General features: G+C 38.5%; 2 protein-coding genes across 4 annotated transcripts in view; one reads left to right on the forward strand and one right to left on the reverse strand.

Moving 5' to 3' along the window:
- Nucleotides 1–3,481: 3,481 nt before the first annotated feature.
- gatd1 (glutamine amidotransferase class 1 domain containing 1) lies at nucleotides 3,482–20,985 on the forward strand. Of its 3 annotated transcripts, none has more exons than XM_069898769.1 (8): nucleotides 3,482–3,628; nucleotides 6,580–6,656; nucleotides 8,152–8,257; nucleotides 9,116–9,223; nucleotides 11,945–12,039; nucleotides 12,971–13,064; nucleotides 17,943–18,054; nucleotides 20,688–20,985. In XM_069898769.1, exons 1-8 carry the CDS (start codon nucleotides 3,580–3,582, stop codon nucleotides 20,692–20,694), a joined length of 648 nt encoding a protein of 215 aa, XP_069754870.1. In that variant the 5' UTR covers nucleotides 3,482–3,579; the 3' UTR covers nucleotides 20,695–20,985. The 3 variants fall into 3 exon arrangements, with proteins under 3 accessions (XP_069754870.1, XP_069754884.1, XP_069754876.1); XM_069898783.1 differs by having other exon boundaries at nucleotides 3,484–3,537; XM_069898775.1 differs by lacking the exon at nucleotides 3,482–3,628 and adding an exon at nucleotides 3,638–3,767.
- The window catches only part of LOC138743403 (uncharacterized), a 60,163-nt gene continuing 44,328 nt past the window's right edge, over nucleotides 6,765–22,599 (reverse strand). Inside the window, exon 15 of the transcript XR_011344859.1 lies at nucleotides 6,765–6,959. The gene's annotated coding sequence lies outside the window, so the exon portion shown is untranslated. The remainder of the gene's footprint in view (nucleotides 6,960–22,599) is intronic.

Below are 22,599 nucleotides of genomic sequence, written 5' to 3' on the forward strand. Positions count from 1 at the left end.
CAGAGTGGATTGAAATCTGCATAAAAATGAGATAATTTAACGTGTATTCTATGCACCACTTTAAATACAAAATGAGGAGTCATTAATCAAGTTAAGTGTGAAAATCCAATCTTGGTCTGAAAATGATATATTCAAATCATGCTCCCAATCATTCTTAATCCCAGTCACTGAGGCAGTTCTTAAATCTAATAAATGATTATAAATAATTGATATTAATCCAGGCTGGGAGAACTACAAATTAAAAAGTAAATCAAGAATATTTTTTCTGAAATTAAAATCCCTAACTTGTAAATAGCTTAAAAAAAAGTTTAAATTTGCCTTTCAATTGTTCAAAAGAAGCAAAATTCTTTTGAAATAAAAAGATCTTTATAACTTTTGATACCTTAAAACCTGAATCTAACAAAGAAGGTTGTAAAAGATGGTTATCTACAATAGGACTGGGAAAAACTATTATGACCAAAAAATTCCTAAATATTCTCATCCTATTTCTCATTATTGGATTATGCGTCAATTTAGAAAAGGAAAGGGGTAAAAATGAACCTGAAATTGCCAACATAGATGGGTTTTTAGAGATAATCAATTCCATTTCTACTCATGAAAGGCGGTTCACTAGTTTATCAAAATGTAACAGTAAAAGTAGATTATTTATATTAAATACCAAATAGTAAAATTTAAAATTTGAACATGATGAAATGAGAATAATTCTATTTGGGAAAACACTTGGATTGAGAGCACCTATTTATGATAATTACAAATGGATGGAAAACCAGACTCGGGAGAGATTTCTTTAATCAGTTAATATTTGGAATGTGAAACGTTACCATATTTTGAGGACAATAATTTGGATGTTTTCCAAAGGAGTCCAGGCAAGTTAGATTTAAAAAAAAACTCAAAGTTTGTATCAGACAGACTATTTGGACTAAATATGGGTCATATATGCAAGTGCATGCATGCTCATATTTGTATAAACAATGCCTAAGCAATAATATATCACACAATCAAAAATCACAGCCAAGGTGTCAATCTTGCCTCCGTGGTAAATCTCAGCCTAGAATCAAAATGCTGTGGAATTTTTATCAACTTGGGGCATTTGCAGATATTATGTAACGTGACATCTGGGTGCATTACTATGCAGGTTCTTGATTGCTGGAAGAACTATGCATTAAATAAAATGAACTCGGGTAAATGTAAAAAAGTTTTCCCCCCCCCCCCCAAAGTAGACAATGTAACTAGAGTGCTGGTGGATGGTTCTCCCCAAGGTAAAAAAGCATCAAACACTGATTATTTGCTAGATTGATTTCATTGTTTCCTGCAATCATGATGTCCATAATCTAGATGTGTTTTCTTACACTACAGTAATAAGTCTTCTTTGGCTTGGCTTCGCGGACGAAGATTTATGGAGGGGGTAAAAAGTCCACGTCAGCTGCAGGCTCGTTTGTGGCTGACAAGTCCGATGCGGGACAGGCAGACACGATTGCAGCGGTTGCAGGGGAAAATTGGTTGGTTGGGGTTGGGTGTTGGGTTTTTCCTCCTTTGCCTTTTGTCAGTGAGGTGGGCTCTGCGGTCTTCTTCAAAGGAGGTTGCTGCCCGCCAAACTGTGAGGCGCCAAGATGCACGGTTTGAGGCGTTATCAGCCCACTGGCGGTGGTCAATGTGGCAGGCACCAAGAGATTTCTTTAGGCAGTCCTTGTAAGTAGATATTAACATAACTGACGAGTTGCAAATTATACATTGCCTTGAAAAGTCCCACATAAATATAAGCACTTGATTTTCTTTCTAGATATTGGGTACTGAGGAGCTGTGGCTGCAGCTCAGTTTACCTTCTCCAACTCTAAGTTTCTAAAAGCATTGAAATAAATTGATTAAATGAAGTATATCTTTTTGTTAAATCTACCACAAAAATGCTCCACTGGCAACAGTGATTTGAATTTTGTTAGATGCAAACAATACACTGAAGGAACTCAGTGGGTGGAGCAGCATCTGGGGGAGAAAAAAGAATGGTCGATGTTTCAGACCAGAACCAGAAAACACTGACCAGTCTTTTTCTCCCCCAGATGCTGCTCCACCCGCTGAGTTCCTTTGGCAGGTTGGTTGTTGCTCACATTCCTGCATCTGTGTATCCAGTTTATTAAATACATGTAAACCTTGATACATTACTGTATTGGGACAGTACTGTGAGAAACAGAAGTACCTTCACGGAAATTGCTCAAGACAAAAATTGAGAACAAAGAACATTTATTGTACAACAATGCAAAGTTGGGTGCTTCCCCTTACCCTGGGAATACACACATACACTGGGGCTCACCCAACTTTTATACAGTTGATTTCAGTATAGAAATACCCTCCCCCTTACATTCTTCTGCCTCCTGGATGACTTTGGCATTAGGCAATCCTGTCTGCCTACGTGCTGTTTCTGTGAACTTGGGGGGGTATCCTGTCGGTGTCCCATCATGTCATTGTCCTTATTGCCCTTATTCACAAACCTGCCTTTGTTCTAATTCACACCTTCCCGACTCTCAGGGCTACAACCTATATGCAGAACTTGCTAATTCTGTCTAAGGCTAGAAGACCCTTATCTTATTCTACATTCGATTATCTATCCTTATCTTATACTGGCGAACTTGCTGATTCTGTCTAAAAGGCTGGAAGACCCTTATCTTATTCAGACTAACTTTACTTCCTACATTCTATTATCTATTCTTATCCTATTCATACTGGCCTTATTTATTACACATATATCCATACTAGTTTCCTCATCTTTCATATTTTTATATCAGTTTTACTTATCTCTCACAGTACTGTTCAGACAACAACTGAAAACGACATTACCACAGCATGCTCTGGGTAAAAGTTCCAATTTGTCGAGTTAACCCTTGCCAGCCTGGCCCCTAGACCCCATAGATCAGCATCATCTTCAAGGACTATGGCTAGTTGGTGCCTGTTCCATAATTCAGAGAAACTCTTTTCTACATTCTGTACTCTTGGGATCCTTTTTGGTAACACAAAGGACATGAGATTTTTCCATATTAATCATGCCTATCCTCTCCAGACTAATGACAGGAGTGACATCGACACAAGGAATTAGTTCCTGCTTGCTCAGGCTCCCCATCCCTCCCTCTTCAGGAAGGCACGTTTCCCCATCCCTCCTTCAAGAGACCACAAGTATCCTCATCCCTCCTTCTGGAGAGCTGCGGCCCGAAATGTCGACTACTTCGTGCTTTCTATGGATGCTGCGTGACCTATTGTACTGCACTGGAGCCCAGCCACTGTTGACCTGAAGTCCCAAACTGAGAGCCCAAGAGGAAACTTGTAGATCATCTTAGAACCGTTGAAATATCAAGAACACACACAAAATATACATAACTGATTTATGTGAAGCCACAGATGCAGCCACGAACGACGAAAGAATGCAATGAATGAGGCTTGGCACACAGTTTCCGGGGGAAGGGGAACTGTGAGGGGATGTTGCGAGCCAATAGGGACTCTGCGCGGAGGGTCCGGGGAGTGGAAGGGCTGCGAGCAGACGTTCCGTTACAGGTTCGGGTCGGGTCGTGTCGTGGTCGCGGAGTCTCGGGGCAAATGTCTTCCAAGCCCAGCTGCCTGATGGTGCTGAGCGCAGCCGCTGGAGGTGGGTGGAACTCGGAGGGCTTCCCCGCGAGCTAGAGGCCCGAGCCGGAGAGGAACCGGCTTCAGAATATCCGCTGAATCACTTCGGTCGGGCTGTCAAAGTGGGGATGCGGTGGATGGATTACAGACACACACAAACGGTGCAGAAAAGGGCTTGTCGGACTGTGGCGGCTCTTTTCACTGTTTATATTTTGTAACCCACCAAATTACCAAGTTGCAATGGGTCGACCAACTCATTCTACTGATGGTCACAGGGTGGCAGTGTCGACATATCATGGTGTGCAGCTCATGTGACAAGAGGGGGGTTGGGAGTGTTAGAAATAGAAGTACCTTTAAAGAAATTGCTCGAAACAAAAATTGAGAACAAAGAACATTTATTTTACAACAATGCAAAGTTGGGTGCTTCCCCTTACCCTTCGAATACACACATACACTGGGGCTCACCCAACTTTTATACAGTTGATTTCAGTATAGGAATACCCTCCCCCTTACATTCTTCTGCCTCCTGCTGGAGAGGTTTGGCATTAGGCAATCCTGCCTGCCTACGTGCAATTTCAGTATACTTGGAGAACCAGGGGGGGTATCCTGTCGGTGTCCCTTCATGTTATTGTCCTTATTCACACCTTCCTGATTCTCGGGGCTACAGTCTCTTGATATGCAGAGTTGACTCATTCTATCTAGGGTTGGCTAATTTCATATGTATAAATCTGTGTATGGTTAGCTAATTAGATATGTAGGACTTGGTACTTCTGTCCAGGGCTAGGAGACCCTTATCTGATCCAGACTACCTCAACTTCCTACATTCTATTGTTCCTTACCACTCCTTATCTTAGTCTTATGGTCTTGTCACAAAGACTAGAAGATTCTTATGTTAATCGTGCTGACTCTGCTTTCCTGCATCCTAACCCCCAAGCTCATCCTGTTTGTACTGGTTACAGCCATTAACTGATGTATGAATTTTAGTTTCCTTCATGTTCATAATTTTAGATCAGTTTTCCCATCTCTCACAGGAGGAATAGTTAGAGCAGGTTGCACACAAAACATTTTAAAACACAGAATATTTGCAGGACTTTTGCAGAGTGCTTTTTGCAAAAAGCACAACAAAGTTGCCTGGGAGTGCATGTGATTTTTGCAGGCAGACAGTTTTGCTCTCAGAGAGGGAGGGTGTGAAACAGAGAGAAAGGAAATCAGTTTCAGAAGGACAAAGCTGGTAAACCTTTGGAAGACTGCCTGGTTAAAGGAGAGGGCTGGCTGTCTGGAAGGTGACCTGAAAGAAGGAGGATCATCTGGAGAACCCTGAAGGGGGCAAGTGTCATCAGCAAGACTGATTAAACAGGAATCAGGTGCCGATGTCCTGGAACAAAAAGGAATCTCTCTCTAAAGACCAACAAGAACCCTCCTGAGTGATAACCATTTGCCTGTTAAGCAGCAAAGACTGGTGAACTTTATTAATGCTAATTTCTGTGCACAGTACAAGAATTGCCTGCAACCAGTGAGATTGAACTGTGATCCAAAGAACTTTTCTAATCTTAAATGCACATTACACATATCTGTGCTTAGTATTAGAGGGGGGGATTAAGTAGGTTAGGTAGGTTAAGTAATAAGTTAAAGTTTAATTCTGTTTTCTTGTTCAAATAGAATTACAAACTACTTTTGTTTAATACCCCTTTGTGTTGTGGTGCATATCTACTGCTGCTGGTTTTCAGGGTCTTCTGGACTCTGTAACACCATCCAATAGTATCATTGGTCTTGCCAATAGTCACTGGCAAATGGGGTTTAGTAGACCTGGTGGGCAGAAGGAGTTATTTCTGAGCTCTTTAACTTTGTTGTGGTGTGTCCTAATTCAGCTTGTGTGAGATACTTGAAACATGAAGGAATAATTGTGCTCTGCCTCCAAACTATATTGAGGTAGATCACAAGAAAAAAGAACAGAAGCAGGCCATTTGGCCCATTGAGTCTGCTCCATGAAACCTCACTGAGCTAAACTGTTCTCGCATTTAGTTCCAAGTTTTGGCTTTGTCTCCATATCCCATGGTACCCTGACTAATTAGAGACATCAATTTCCCCTTTAAATTCCCCCAATGATCCTGCCTCCACAGCTGCATGTGGCAACGAATTCAAGATTCAATTTATTGTCAGGTAATAAAGTCAGTGCAATATTAACAGAAATTTGCCATCGGCAGAAATTGTCTGAAGCACCTCTTACAGTCAGCGAAAGAGAAGCAAAAGAGAGTCGCCTCGATGACTCTTCATTGATGAGAGGTGCCTCAGTGTCTCTACACTGAAAGAAATTCTTGTTTGATGTGAGAATGTTAACTGTGCCTTGGATGAAATAAAATGATCTGTTCTGGAGGCAGGGTTTTTGAGCACTAATTGTGTAGGTTTATTGTCTGCTTGCTTTTAAACTCTCCACCTGATAACTTCAGAAAATAATTTTAATTTTAAAATGGGCTGAAGCTCAAAAAGGTGTGAGCATATTTAGATTTTAAAAAGTTGCTATTTACAAATAAGATTCATTAACAGTACTTAGTTATTTATGTTTTTATGTGTCTGAGACTGACATGGTATGTATATCATGCACAGGGAGATGTTTTTTTTTTCCTCAAACATATGTGAAAGCCTTAAAATCATTTGCTTCTAAGATTGACACTGCCTCTTGGACCTTCTGAAAATTGACAGTGTGTCCTGCCACATCTTGTAAGAGGTCTCAGGTGATGAAATTCTTTCATTATAATTAACTCTGCAATATCTGGAAGTAAATAATATTGAAAACATCATTTCCTCTTTTGAATAAAGCAGCAGATATAATTTTCAAAGTGCTGAATGATGAAAATAAAACATAGTGATATCTACTTGTGTATATTGATTGGAGAAAATTGCAGCAAAGCATTGTTCTGAGCTGACTTTTTTTCCTGTCTCTTCCAACCCCTGTCCACTTGTCCCACCCTACAGGAGTGTCTGCACAATCATTTCATCATTCTTTTATGCTATGTAGCACAGCTTTTAACCTGCAGATTGCCACTCCGGGGGTAAGTTGCTTGGAAACACTCGTTTTACTGAGATGCTTATTTTTGTAATGTATTTGTAATATTTATATTTTGCATATATGAACTGTCCAATCAGATTGATTCTATATTTATTGAATCAGTGAAGGCCACAGAGGATTCATGATAATTGCATCTTTTTCTGTTATCACATTTTACAGCAAAACATTTCACTAACACTGCTGTAGTGAATAGTTTCCATGATGTTGTCATCTTGCCTTATGACCAATATAGTCTCCTGTAATTGGTGGCAATGTAGTACTGTACCTTTATTTTCATCTTGAGCTCCTTGGGCAAGGACAAAAAGAGATTTAAATACAGGCTCTATACATTTCAAAAGAAGTGTCATATGTAAATGAATTCCAGAGGCATTGTCATTTTGTTATAAAGTGTGCCTGTTGTGATAGCAGAGAAATGCAATGTTCTTCAACTTCTCCTTTCTAATTGCAGTCAGATGTGGTAAACAAAATGTTAAGTAAAAAAAATGATTTAAAGTTGTTTTGCTGTGTGCTAAAGTATATAACCCCAGATAATTTGGCCAGGCATCATTGTAGAGAATTTCAACCATTTTTAATAACAAATATCTTGTGTCGGATGCATATTTCCTGTTCACAGATCCTAAGATGATGCAACTATATTCTAAGCACCCACCCTTGTACGTCAGTGCATCTTCTTCCTCACTGTTTGGAACGCAGTTGCATATTATCATCAACACTGGCACTTTCTTCAAAGTTAGTGGTACAGGTGCCTAACCTTTTATCCAGGATCATTGGGACCAGACACTTACCATTGATGGGAATCTTCCAGATTTTGGAATCATCTTAAAATTGGTGGTTGCTTTAAGCAAATGTGATGTTTCAAAATCACACAAAACAGGGGCACGGGATGTTAAATGAACTTAGATAAATAAAGACCATAATATCACCAGCATTTTATTTTAAAGTAAAACTTCAAAATAAAACTTGTTCACATCCCTGTTTCTCTTACCTTCGGTGGGAGAGCAGCAGGCTCAATGTGGGAGCAATGGCGGTCTTCCTTACTCATAATCCTCATGCAGCTGGAACCACCCTGGGACTGGCAGAGGGGTTACAGCTGTCTGGGGGATTATGGGTAATGAAGACGGCCATTGATCCCCCATTGAGCCATCGCCAGCCGCCGCCGGGAGTGAACTGGCTCAGCAGCACTGCATTCCTGCTGCCGCATCAGGAGTTAGATGGGGAGGGCATCGGGAGGCGACCAACGGGGGGTGGGTGGAGGCAGGGGCAGGAGGGCAACCGACTGATAGCTGGGTAGGATGGACGTTGGGGGTTACGAGTGAGGCGTCAGGCATTTTCATTACCAAAAATGGTGCTAATTTTTGGAGGTTGCTGGTGTTTGGAATTCCAGATAAAGGGTTAGGCACCTGTAGTATAATTTTGCTTGCCCCAAGCTAAGAGATACCCATTTATCTGAAAGTTTTAATTGATTGTGCTTGCATTAGGGGAAGCCAATAGAATTTGTGGAACTGGATGAGAATAATATTCGCTGGATAAATGATTTTCGCATGAAGCCATATGCCAATCCAGCTAAGTTGGAGTCGATTGATGGTAGGGTTCTCAACCATAGTGAAACCCCTGTTATCCAGAATTCAAGCAATCAGCATCCTTGAGCAACCAGCAAAAAAAAATTGTGGAAAATAAATAGGTAAAAAATACAAGTTTTAAATTGGTGTGCAATGTTGTTAGTTTGCCAATTGCACAACATACAATCTCAAGCAACCAGAAAATTCACTTAACCGGCATTTATCAATTCCCATAGGTGCCGGATACCAGGGGTTTTACTGTATTTAATAAATTTATCATATAGTAGGAAACAAATGAATAATTATTCTGCAGGTGGTTGTCATTATTTCTGCTTGTATTTTGAGTTTTAAAATGTTGCTTAATTATTTAAAGATTAGGTGGGGCAGTGAGGTTGCAAGAAGCAATGTAATTAACTCTCCATTTGTTTTTAATTACAGTAAGTGATTTAACACAATAGATTGTTCCAGATGAAAACTGAGAAATTTCCTTAGTTCACTTCAAGGTTGTATGTTTTTCTAAGTATTGTGATTTTACAAGTTCTAGAAGCAATGTAATTGGTAGTAATTGAGCAGAGCCACTGATTGGAGGCCAAAGACAATCAAACATGAGAACAAAAGAGAGTACAGTATAACAGAAAAGGGTTGTGGATAGAAATCTGTCATGCATTAGCGAAAAGATGTCGTGAGGATAGTAAGAGGCCTAACTTGAGAGATTGCAAATGTCCTTTTGGCTTCAGGAATTTCTTTGTTCAACAGTGAATCACTCTCGCTAATGTTAATAAAGAGTACAGTGGGGTATTAATCTACTTAATTTAAAAAAAACTGTAACGGCACATTACATTTTTTGATAATTTGTTTCTAATTGACATTTTTTTGCCTAAAGGTACGAGATACAATGCTATCTTGATTCCAAATTGTCCTGGTGCTATGCTGGACCTTGCAACCAGTGGATATCTGGCCAAGATTCTTCAGAATTTCTGTGCTGAGAAAAGTGAGTAAGGTGTTCAAATAATAATAACTCGTAATGGAAGTTTGAGGAAATATCCAGTGCTTTTTTTTCCAGGATGCATGGATGTTGCCAGAGACTAATGGCCTTTAAGGTGGTAAAAATACCATGCTGGAGAAACTCAGCAAGTCAAACAATGTACTTTATGTAGCAAAGGTAAAGACACATAACCTATGTTTCATGGTTGAACCCTTCATCAAGATATGAGCAAAATGTAGGTAGGTGCCTGAATAAAATTAGGGAGAGGGAGGTGTGGGAGGGACAGGGGGAAGAGCACAGTCCCATAGGCAGGAGGTAATAGGTGGATAAGGGAAAGAGGGCACACCATTGAACAAGGGAGGGGGGATAGCTCCGTGAATAGGGAGGGAATAGGGTGGAGAGCAGGAGGAAAGAAGTAGGAAGGGGAGTGGTCTAGTAGAAACTAGAGAAGCCGATGTTAATGCCATATGGTTTCTGCTAGACCACTCCCCATTCTCCCTCTTTTCCCTATGCCTCTGTCTTCTTCCTTCCAACACTCAATCTCTTCTCTCCACTCACAGAACCATCCCCCCTTCCTGCTGTTTGCTGATGTGCCTTCCTTTCCTTATCCACCTAATTACCTCCTGCCTGTGGGCCTGTGCTTTTGCCCATGCCCCTCCCCGCACCATTTCATTCAGGCATCTGCCTACTTTTTACCTTGATGGGCTCAAGCCTGAAATGTTGGTTATGTATCTTTATCTTGCTATATAAAGTACCACTGTTTGACATGCTGAGTTTCTCCAGCATTGTGTGTTTATTTCAATTATTGCGTCAGCAGACTTTTGTGTTTTACTTTTGAGAACGTGGTGCTGAGTTGTCTTTTTGAGCTGAAATGCTACTAGTTGTACTTCATGGCCTTTCAAGAAATCTTTGATAAATTCAACTTGAACTACCATATATACTCATTTAATAGTTGATTCCCCCCCCCCTTTTTTTTGGCCCCAAAATCGTGTTTTCTGTAAGAGCCATGTAAAAGTTGACTCGCCCTCCCCCCCCCCCCCCCGCACCACCATTTTTGGTTCCGACCGTCTGTCCATCCAAGCTCTTGACACCCCAACCATGGATTCTTACCCTGGTGCGGCCCACTGGAGCTCCCAATGTTCTGACCACAGATCCTTGATCTGACCAATGCCATGAATGTGGATTTAACACCCGATCCTGGCCCTCTGAGCTTCTGACATCTTGAACAACGCAGCTACTTACTACAGTCAAAAGTATGACCCATCTAAAGGCCAACACCCTGGCTTACCCCCCCCCCCCCACAATTTGACACAAAAAGATTGGTCCAAAAAAACTTGACTTTTACATGAATATATACAGTAGTTCTATTTCCTTCAAGAAGAGGATAAAAAATGAAATATGGGAAAAGTTATGCTCTGGAAATGTGAAGAATATAATAAACACAAGGTTATGCATGATACAGTATAATTGGTTATACAGGCTATATATCTCGCCCCAAAAGTTTTTAAAAAATGGGATCCAACATTATTTGATAGATTTTTTCGCTGTAAGAAAGAAATGAGAACAACAGTATTTGCAATTTGGGCATGTGAGAAAGTGAAAAAGTTTTGGGAAGATTTAAATCAGATATTAAATAAAATCACAAAAAATAACATACCAAAAAATCCAGAGATCTTTCTTCTAAGTAATATAAGAAGTAAAGAATTAGGCCTCAAACTGGATGAAGTGCAAAAAAGACTTATTAAGATAGCCTTAACTGTAGCAAAAAAATGTATAATGTCAACTTGGAAATCGGAAGGGAGCCTGCGAGTACAGCAATGGTACATAGAAATGAATAAATGTATTCCATTGGAAAAATAACATATAATTTAAAAAATAAAGTCACATTATTTTAACAAATTTGGGGACCGTACATGGAACACACAGCGAGGGCTAGCCTCGGACTTCCACCCCCTAAAATGATAAAATGATAAGAAGACAAAATGACTTGACCCAGTGTGTAAAAGTAGATGATGCAATTGTCTTGTTTATTTTCATTGTGTGATGACATTGTTTAATGGTTTTATTGTATTGTATATGTTGAAATTTAAATGGGTTTGGAGGGGGGTGGGAAGTGGGGAGGGAAGGAAGGGGGAAAAAAGGGGAGAAAATGCCACTGTGTATATTTAAGAGGGAAATGTTTGTATGTATTTTGATTGATATGGTTCACAGTGTGAAAAATAAAAAAAAAATTAAAAAAAAAACAGGTGGGTTAAAGAATACATGAGAGAGACCTTTAAAATCCTGAAGAATTTAGAAGGAAGAGTTGTTGTTTCCAATAATCAATGAGCCCTAAACTGAACACTTTTTAAATCGATTAAATGGACCTATGAACTAGCCAACATTTGGATTGGGAAGGAATACTCTTGTAATTTTGCTCTTGACGATGAATTTTTATTGGAAAGATTTTATTACTCAAATACATTTTCCAAAAACTGAGGGTTTGAGGTGGAGAGGGAACAGAATTAAGTTTTAATATTTTGCATTTGTTTAAAACGGCACCACGTTTGGCCTTTTTAGATATTGAACTGCCGAATTAAGGCATGTTTGGATTGATTTGCAGCTTCTCGCATCACTATCATATCATCTGCCAGTTGCTACCTTGTTGGTCTGCCACAAAAGTTGTCCATTCTTGCCTACCAATCTGGGCTGTAGATAATCACATTTTTTTTCTCTGTCAAATTGCAGAGCCAATTTGTGTGGTGGGACATGGAGTTGCTGCTTTGTGCTGTGCTACCAGCCAGGAAAAAGCATGGACGTTTCAGGGCTACAGCATGACTGGAGTAAGTGACCAGTTTGCCCATTCTTTGCATAACAAACTAGAATCTTCATATGTATTATTGTAATGTTTCTCATTCAGAATTGTAGGGAAATTTATCTTCAGAACATGACCAACTGACAAGAAGTAAGAGCAGGAAAAGACAATTTCTTGCTTCAAAACTGCTCTACTATTCTTGGCTGATTTTAAAAAAAACTATACAGCTGTTTTTCTGCATCTTCCCTTATTCCTTAATTTCCTTAAATATTAAGGCGAGAAGGATGGTTTTATCTTCTGCCTTGTGTGCAGAGTAACATTTTTAAATATTATAAACATTTTTCAATTTCTAGCCATGTGGCTGTCATTTCAAGGATTCCATTTTCTTTTTTCATGTTGGGTTTTGTATTTGGAATGAATGGTATATTTTAGCATGGAGTCCATAAATCATAAATTGTGAACCTTCTTACTGGCTTCATTCATACATAGTCTGACTTCATTATCTCTAGAATAAATTTTAAAAAAAACGTACCAAGCTTTAGCCAAAGAATATGGTCAATTATACTATTTTAATTGCGGATAGAAACACTGAGAAGGAGTGAACGGGAGACCTGTCTGTAAATGTTTTTTTTTTCTTTTGCACTTCTCTTTCCTCTGAAAGTTATTGGCAGTATTTTCTCTTGTAATAATATCAGTGAGTATCTTAAAAAGGCTCATTTTTATCATGTATTTGCTGATCTCATTTTCATTGCAAACATTATAGCAGAGAATATTCTTTTGAAAATCCAAAAATTTTGTTCGTCTTTTAAGTTGTATTTCATTTTGGTCACATCTTGCAGGAACAATTTAGTTTACTGATATAAATGCTCGAATAACACCTTCCAGGTCCAAAAATGATTGGATCAAAGATGAGCTTTTACATTTAAAGTGTACATACAATTGATCAATTCTTTTTGCAGCCCTCTGTCTTTGAGCTAGTGAGGAGAAAAGATTTTGCAAGCCTTCCAGTCATTTTGGAGGATTTTGTGAAAGACTCCAGAGCCACATTCAGCGGTAAGTCAAGTTACATTTATTGTCTTCTGATTGTACATGTACAACCCGACCAAACAGTGTTCTGTGGTCCTCGGTGCAAAAACATGCAGACACACAATGAGATATAACACACGTACAGCCAAATAATACATATGCAGGACAAGCATCAAAGTAAGTAAATATTATTTTGTACAAATGAGAGTCTCAAATGTTTAGTGTGAATTCCTGATCTTTCAGCATTCTCACTGCCCATGGGAAGAAGCTGTTCTTCAGCTGGTTCAGATACTTCTGTATCTCTTCCCTGATGGGAGTAGCTGAAAGATGCTGTGTGAGGGGTGGAAGGGGTCCTCAATGATTTTGCCTGCCCTCTTCGGACAACAATCCCAGTAGATCACGCCGATGGGAGAAAAGGAGATTCCAGTGATTCTCTCTGCCACTCTTATGGTCCTGTGGATTGACCTCCAATCCATTTTTCTGCCGCATCCATACCACACTATGATGTAGTTGGCCAGGATGTTCTCGATAGAGCTCCTATTGTAGGTTGACATAATGATGGCCTTGTCCGCTTCAGTCTTCTCAGGAAGTGCAGTCACTGTTGCACCTTCCTGACAATTGAGGAGATGTTAACTGACCACTATAGATCACTAGTTAAGTGAACTCCAAGGAACTTAGTGCTCTCTGTACTACAGAGTTGTTGATATGTTGTGGAGGGTGGTCATTCTTGGTCTTCCTGAAGTCATGATCATCCCAACAGTGGCTGTTGCTTTAGACATAGAGAAAGCCTTTGACTGGGTAGAATGGAATTATTTATTCAAAGTATTATAGAGGTTCAACCTTCCTGAGAAATGTATTAATTGGATTAAAGCATTATATAAGGGACCAATGGCGAAGGTGACAGTAAATGGATATATATCGAACCAATTTAAATTAAGCAGGTCAGCTAGGCAGGGATGTCCACTATCTCCCTCACTGTTTGCTTTAGCAATAGAACAATTGGCAGAACTGATAAGAACAGAAAATAAAATTAAAGGGATAAAAATAAAAGAGAAGGATTATAAAATCAGTCTATTTGCAGATACTTAACAGAACCAGAATTATCAATAAAAGAATTACATAAGAAATTGAAGGAATATGGAGAAATATTGGGGTACAAGATTAACGCAAATAAAAGTGAAGTGATGCCAATGAATAATGCGGATTACACAGTTTAGAAAAGAATCACCATAAACACAAGCAATCTGATACCTAGGTATTAGACTAGTTAATAATCTAGGCCATCTATACAAATTAAATTATCAGCCATTAATGAAGAAATTACAAGATGACTTAGAACATTGGAAAGATTTACCACTAACACTGATAGGAAGGGTAAATTGCATTAAAATGAATATCTTCCCAAGGATACAATACCTATTTCAATCATTACCAATTCCCTTAACAGAGAAATTCTTCAATGAGCTAAGGAAAATAATAAGGAAATTCTTATGGAAAGGGGGGGGGGGGGTGGGGGGGAACCGAGGATAGCGCTAGATAAATTAACAGAATGATACAAACAAGGTGGTTTGCAGTTACCAAACTTTAAAAATTATTATAGAGCAGCACAATTAAGATATCTATCAGATTTTTATCAAACAAGGGAAAAACCAGATTGGACCAAGACAGAGCTAGATAAAATATGGGAGAAGGTACCAGAACATATACTTTATAAGTGGGATGAAACACTGGTGCAATATAGAAGTTCACCAGTACTGCACCATCTGCTCAACATTTGGAAAAAGATTCACGTAGAAAGGAAAAAAACAAATTACCAACTACCAAAATTATTATTGACACAAAATCAACTAATCCCTTTAGAGAATGGGAGAGAAAAATAATTAAAAGAATAGAAAATAATTAAAAGAATAGAAAATTGTTTTTTGGGAAATAATTTATTATCATTTGAACAAATGAAGTCCAAATATGGAATAACTCATGGTACAATGTTTGCATACCACCAACTGAAAACCTACTTAAAGGACAAATTGGGAAGCAGACTGAGATTACTAGAAGGAAGCAGCTTTGAATATGTGATTACAGACTCAATGATAATTAAAAGATTTATAACAAATATGTAATTTAAGTTTCAAGAGAAAGAAAATGATGAAAAAAGCTGTAAACCCAAACACAAGTGGGGAAAAAAGATCTAAACATAAAGATAAAAAATGAAATATGGGAAAAGTTATGCTCCGGAACTAAGAGAAATATAATAAATACGAGGTTACACATGATACAATATAATTGGTTACACAAGCTATATAACACGCCCCAAAAGTTAAATAAATGGGATCTAACAGTATCAGATAGATGTTTTCGCTGTAAGAAGGAAATGGGAACAACAGTACATGCAATTTGGGCATTTGAGAAAGTGAAAAAATTTGGGAAGATCTAAATCAGATATTAAATAAAATTACTAAAAGCCACATACCAAAAAATCCAGAGATTTTTCTTATAAGTAATATAAGAAGTAAAGAATTAGGCCTTAAACTAGATGAAGAGCAAAAAAGATTTATTATGATAGCCTTAGCTGTCGCAAAAAAAATGTATAATGTCAACTTGGAAATCAGAAGAGAGCCTGCGAGTACAGCAATGGTACATAGAAATGAATAAATGTATTCCATTGGAAAAAATAACATATAATTTAAAAAATAAAGTCACATTATTTGAACAAATTTGGGAACCGTACATGGAACACAACAGAGAGGGCCTACCGCGGTCCTCCACCCCCCTAAAATGACAGAATGAGAAGATGAAATTAACTGACCCAGTGCATAAAAGTAGATGACACAATTTTCTTGTTTATTTTCATTGTGTGATGACATTGTTTAATGGGTTTATTGTATTGTATATGTTGAACGTTTAATGGGTTTGGAGGGGGTGGGAGGGAGGGAGGGAGGGGAGGGGGGAAGAAGGGAGAAAAATGACACTCTGTATATTCAAGAGGCAAATGTTTGTGTGTATTTTGATTAATATGGTTCATAGTGTGAAAAATAAAAAAAATTTAAAAAAAATTGTCATGATCATCCCCTCCGTCTTGTCCACGTTGACACACTGGTTGTTATTCTCACACCATTTCACGAGATTTTCCACTTCTTCTCTGTAGTGTGACTCATTGTTGCTGATGAGACCAACTACTGTTGTATAATCTGCAAACTTGGTGACCCTGTTGGAGCTGGATCTGGTGATGCAGTCATGAGTCAGTTGTGTGAACAGGAGTGGGCTGAACGCACAGCCCTGTGGTGCACCATTGCTCAGCGTGACGGTGCTCGATATTCTGCTTCTGACTTGGACAGACTGGTATTTCCCTTAGGAAGTCCAGGATAGAGAGGGGCGTTGAGTCTCAGTGAGGACAACCTCTCCACCAGTCTCTGGGGAACGATAGTATTAAACGCCAAGTTGAAGTCAATGAACAGCAGCCTGGTGTATGAGGTGGGTCAGGACGGAGTGAAGCAACAAGACTATAGCAAAGTCTGTGGGACAGTTTCTTCTATTGGAAAATTGAAATGGATCCAGTGTCTCTGGGAGGTGTACGTTGAAGTGATTCATCACAAGATGCTTGAAGTATTTCATAATGGTGGAGGTCCTTCGGTACTGGGATGATGGTGGCTGTCTTGAATCCTGCTCGAACGAAGGATTGCTGCAGTGAGGTGTTGGAAGATGTCTACAAAGAGCTCTGTCAATTGGTCTGTGCAGACCTTCAGTACCCAACTAGGTATGTTTTCTGCCTTGTGTGGGCTCATCTTGGATAGGGTTCTCCTCCCCATGGCTAGCCGCCAGTTCTTCAGGGGGACGTGGAGTTTTCTTTGGCAACATCCTGTTCTTCTCATCAGGCTGTGCCTAGAAAGTGCTTAGTCTGTCTGAAAGGGAGGTGTCCGCTTTGCTCCATATGTAGGTATATGGTTGCATCAAGAGGCTTCCTTCACATTTAATAGATTTTTGAAATAATTTTTTTTTTAAAGTATCTTAGTTTCCCTTTGGATGAATATTACACTGAGTCACCATATGACAAAAGTCTAGATTTTGCAAACTGGTGTTAATGATCATAGCAAAAGTTAATCATCAGAAGAAATGGAAAATGGCCACTGGAAATGAAATCTTAGATTATCTGGGTGTCTTGGCAATCTTCTGCATTGTGCTAGATGTTCTTTGTAGGCCTATACCATAGAACAAAGGTGTGCCCTTTGGGAGTAGGCAGAAGCAAAATAAGGAAATAAACAACTGACTGATATTGGTAACAAAGAGAAACAGAAACACTGTTGATGGTGGAATCCCAAATAAATAATGAGCCACTGAGGAACTTGGACTTGATTTTTGCATTCAAGAAGAATGCAAATGGTCCTGAGGCCTTCCTGATGGAGAATGAATGCATAAAGGGACTGCAGATCCATGTAAAGATGAGGTAGTGGGGGCTGGAGAATTGCAATTCCTCAGAGATCACAAACATAAGTTGTGTTTTGGATGTAGATGGGAAGGGACTGGACATGTGCAAGATGGCGTTGAGGCTTAAGGAGGCCAGTTTGGTTGGGCAGAAACAATGAGTTATCCAGGGAAGTTCTGTTTGTGAATTTTAGTGATGAGATACAAATGGAGATTGGGGAACTATCTGGTTTAAAGGGGAGATAACCTGAAGAGGTCCATAATGGTCTGGAAAATGTTATCCTGTTGGTTAGTGGGGTCTTTGCATCTGATATTGATGTATACTTTCATTTCAAAACTTCAAAAGGACGAGTATGAAATTTGTGATTATAGAAATTGCAGAATCCCAATCTTTGGGTCAGGACAGTAGTCTCCATCTCTTTTGAGCATCTGCTGTTTGGATGTTTTGGTTAAACTTTTAAGTCTCATTATCCTCTTTTGTTTTAGCTAGTGAACCAGATGCCGTTCATGTGGTGGTCGACAGACACTTAATAACGGGGCAGAATGATCAATCTACTCTCATTGCAGTCCAGAACCTCATCCTATTCTGTAATGTCAGGTGAGAAATTCTTTGAAATAATTTTCTTTTAATGGGCATCAATGTGAACATTAGGATTCAATCTCTGTTCGATGCTTATTAATTAACTTACGTCCATGCATAATTAGCTATAGATCTTTACTTTTGAGATTTGTCTTGAATCCCTATTACTTTGATTGAACTTGGCAACTTCTATTTAGAAGTCGAGATGAACTTTTCTCAATCTACAGAAAACATTATTACCTCATGATTTTTGAATATTTGTATAGTTGAATGTTTGCTATCAAAATCTGTACTGGTTTAGTTATACAGTTGATCTAAATTTCATCTATTAATTTTGTATCGCACTGAAATTGAGATTGCTGTTTGTTTGCAAACTGTTTGATCCCACATTTTAAAATGTGACTATTTTAACATACTGTATATTTTGGTCTATAAGTCGACCCCCTCTCTTCAGCCTCAATTTAATGGTTTTATTGTATATCAGGCATATGTTGACCCCTAAAAAATAGTGTTGACTGAGCTGTTGGGTGTTGGCTGTTACCGAGGAGGCTCCAGCAAATTGACAAGTATGAAGTGAGTTTTAAGTTAAAAGTAGTAGAAACAACTCTGCTGCTGCAAGGACATTTGATGTAAATGAGAAGTTGGTAAGAGATTGGAGAAAGAAACAAGACACTAAAGAAAAATACCAAAAAGGCAGTGTTCGATGAGAAGAGGACTCCTTTGTTGGCCCGAATTAGAAAATCCTGTCGCAGCATGGGTACATGAACAGAGGCAAGATTGCTCGTAGTCACGCGCAATAAAATAAAGAGCATTTGCACTGTAGTGGGAAAAGTCACAGCCAGAATGCAGTAAAGAATTTGATGCTACAATAGGCTGGTGCGACCATTTCATGAACAAGAAAAATCTGGTATTACAACAAAAACAAAAATTGCTCAGAAACTACCTAAAGATCTTGATCATAAAGTTGTAAGTTTTCACCAGTTTATTATACGTTACCGGCAGAAACACAAGTTTGCACTGGCAAATATTGAAAACCTGGATGAACCCCCATGAATTTTGACATGATAGGCAATAGAATATTGGAATGTATAGGTGTGAAAACTGTGCAAACCAGATGTACAGGCCATTAAAGGACCGGGTTTACAGTGGTGTTATGATGCGTGGCTGACAGGATGAATTTAAGACCCATGATAATCTTCAAGCGCAAACTTAAACCTAAAATAAAATTCCCAGCAGGTATTTTTGTACATTTTCATGGAAAAGGATGGATGAATGAAAATGATGTAAAACTATGGATAGACAATGCGTGGAACAGGTGGATTATGCAAGGAACAGAGTTTGCTAATCTGGGATATGCTTCGTAGCTATTTAACTGAGAACACTAAAAGCAGATTAGCACTAAAAAATACTTGCTTGGCGGTTCTCCTGGGTGGTTTGACATCTCTATTGCAACTTCTTGTACGTGAAGATTGGAATACATGAATGACAAAAAAAAGTTTACAAAAGGTGGGGGAATGCGCGCTGCGTCACTTGACGTGCTGTGTGACTTTGTGCTCAAAGTATGGGATAAAGTGAAGGTGGAGACGGTAATAAAATTGTTTAAAAAGTGCCGTATCTCTTGTGCAATAGATGGTTTGGAAGATGATTTATTGTGGAACACTGATGACGAAGCTGCCTCGTCAGATATGATGACTGTTTAAACAGTGAGAGTATGGATGTACTTGCTGTGATCTTTATCTCACACAATGTTAGGATTTTGAAGGATTCTAAATGTGTTCTTCAATAAAATTTTCAATGAAAATTTGTAGGTTTTTTTTAACCAAGGGTCGACTTGTACATGAAATAGGCATCCAGTGGTTTTACGAGTTGAATTTCAGGTGTCAGAAGTATATCTGGCATATGTCAACCCCCCCACTTTTTTTGGAGAGATTTTTGAAGCTTTCGAGTCTCAACGTACGCCAAAACATACAGTAGTTCTACTTTAATTGAATTCATGGTTCTGTCATGAGCAGTGATTATCTCTTACCTTTTCCCTGAATACTTTTAATCTCGAAAGATTTTATTTGTGCCTTTGTGATTTGTATTAATCTTGTTCTGCAGTGCAGAGATTGAGGAGGAAAGGGTGGAGTTGTATATATTTGCTGGTGGATATAGTATGTAGACAATAGCAGCCATACATAAGTAAGAATGATCTAGTTTTAATGAAGAGAGCATTTCAGGATGACGGCGTGTGACGAAGCTTATGTGCCGCAGAATTACATGCCATCATAATCCTAAATTTCACAGCAGTCAAATGTCAAAGGAGATGCTGGGAGCAGCCCCAGGTATGATTTGGTTAGTATAAATGAACAACTTGGTGAAACTACAATGCTAAGAAGGGTGCACTTGAGGAAATTGAGTATTCCCCCCCCCCCCCCTCAAAATGGAGCAGATTGAAGCTTTAATCAATGTAATCATTATAATTTAAAAATAGGAAGAGTCAGAAAAATAATTAACTTTTCTTCTCAATCTGCCACCAAAAATAGGCAGCTTGATTTGTGAAATTTTGAACGATTTGGTTCCGTGAAAGAGTTAATTGTAATTGTTATTGATTAATCAAAAGCTGTACTCTTAATATACCAAATTATATTTCTTTGATCTTTTTGTTTCAGGAAATGATTGCACTTTAATTTATGATTTACTGAGAACCAGTGGATTGGCTGGTAAACAGGAATCAGGCATCTCCTCTTACAGCTCCAATGGTTCAAGTGAGAGCCATCAAGGCACATCAGGCAAAATCCAACCACAGGAAGATGCCCAAATCAATGGAAGGAGTTTGCCATGTATTTAATTTTTGACTCCATGTTTATTTTGTAAATTTTCTGCTAAGTCAAAGAGCATCAAAAATATATGGCTCACTAATATTGAACCTGCTTGTAATAACTGACCAAATAAATGTTTTGAATTTAACAGATTGCACATTGAGACTTCTTGCAGATTTGAACAAGAAAAAAAGCTGAATTTATTAGCAGGACAAACAGCATCTGTTTGTAAGAAATAAGAGTTACTTTGGATTCCCAGCATTTGTAGTTCTTTGATCTTAACATTATTGTAAAACGTTCATTAAAAAATATTTTTTCTTTGGGTTGAGTTGGCCATCTTGGTCCCCTGGAATTTCAGCAGTGGAAATGTTAAAAGAAAGAGATGCAAAGGACCACAGGTATGGGAGGGTATGATTCCACATGCATTGAGAGCTATGTACATATCTGTATATTATGGCATATCCCAGAACAATTCTACTGATTCTAATAACTAAGTATTATTTTACAGAGTTGGACAACTTCAGTAATGAATGGAACTTCAGTGAAGGAATTGACCAGGCAAGATCCATCTTTTTTAATGGATAAGTGGGGACAAAACATTAAACTGTTGATATTCTTTAACTCTGAACAAATTTAAAATCCTTTTCACTTCAAATCCCATCAAAGAAAAGGAATTGTGCCAGTAATGTAGCACTGGCATTTGGAGCTTGTATTTTTGTTTTGGAAAAAAAAATATTCTGAAGGATGGCAGTGGAATTTGGTAATAACAATAAAGTAGATTCTTACTTTGAAAGTAATAACTTCAGTGCAATTTCTCAAGTTATGTTGTCTACTCTCATTTGAATTTGCATGGCAGGGAATGTGTAATGGTGAGTTTGTAAACCATTGTTTTTGAGTTTTAAGTTTCTGAAATTTCCAGGCATCCTACTTAAATATCCAGAGCCAACTGAGCAGGTGGACATATTAGGTGGCCATAATTACTGCTATATGTTTACATACCCATATATGGAACATGCCTAAATGTAAATGATTTTGTGCTCCTTTCCTACCAAGATGGCTGCTGTAGTGACTACAGTGAAAATAGTTTGATGCACTGTGTAGATGGAAAAGGTGGATTTCTAGCTTAAAAATTCATACATGGTGTCAGACTTGTCTGGAAACTCTACTCGAGACTTGCTCTGTGCATATTAGAAATGTTGCAGCTTTTAATTTAGACATACAGGATGGTAAAAGGCCTCTCTGGCCCATATGCCTCGCAAATGGACCAATGAACTTACAACCTGGCGCTGTAGTAGCGTTGCATTAACTATGCTGCCTTATCTTTACTAAATTTAACCAGGTTGTGTAGAGCAAAATGTTTAGGGTTAATTCAGAGGATAAAACTGTCAGCTTTACTACTTTGCTTGCTATTAACATTCTTTTGCAAGTCTAGACTGTTAACATTTGTAATCGGTTGCAAAAGCTCAACTGGCTTGAAGTCATGGTCGGTAAGAGTGAAGCTGTTTTCATTTTTTGTTTCCTTCATAAGGATGTGATTCTAATGGGCATGCTGGCCATTGAATTTTTAAATCCAGTGCATTTTGCTAAAGTGAAAGTTAAAGATCCTATTTCATGGTTAACATGGTGACTTGGAAATCTGCTTCTGATTGGTGTAATGAGGGGAAAATAGTAATTTATGTTAGCAAGTGTTCATTATTATAGAATGAAGTAACATTTCACATTTTTGGAGTCCAATTGGTGATAATAAATTACAATGCAGTTC

Source organism: Narcine bancroftii, chromosome 1 (assembly GCF_036971445.1).
Source record: "Narcine bancroftii isolate sNarBan1 chromosome 1, sNarBan1.hap1, whole genome shotgun sequence".
Classification (NCBI taxonomy): Eukaryota; Metazoa; Chordata; class Chondrichthyes; order Torpediniformes; family Narcinidae; genus Narcine; species Narcine bancroftii.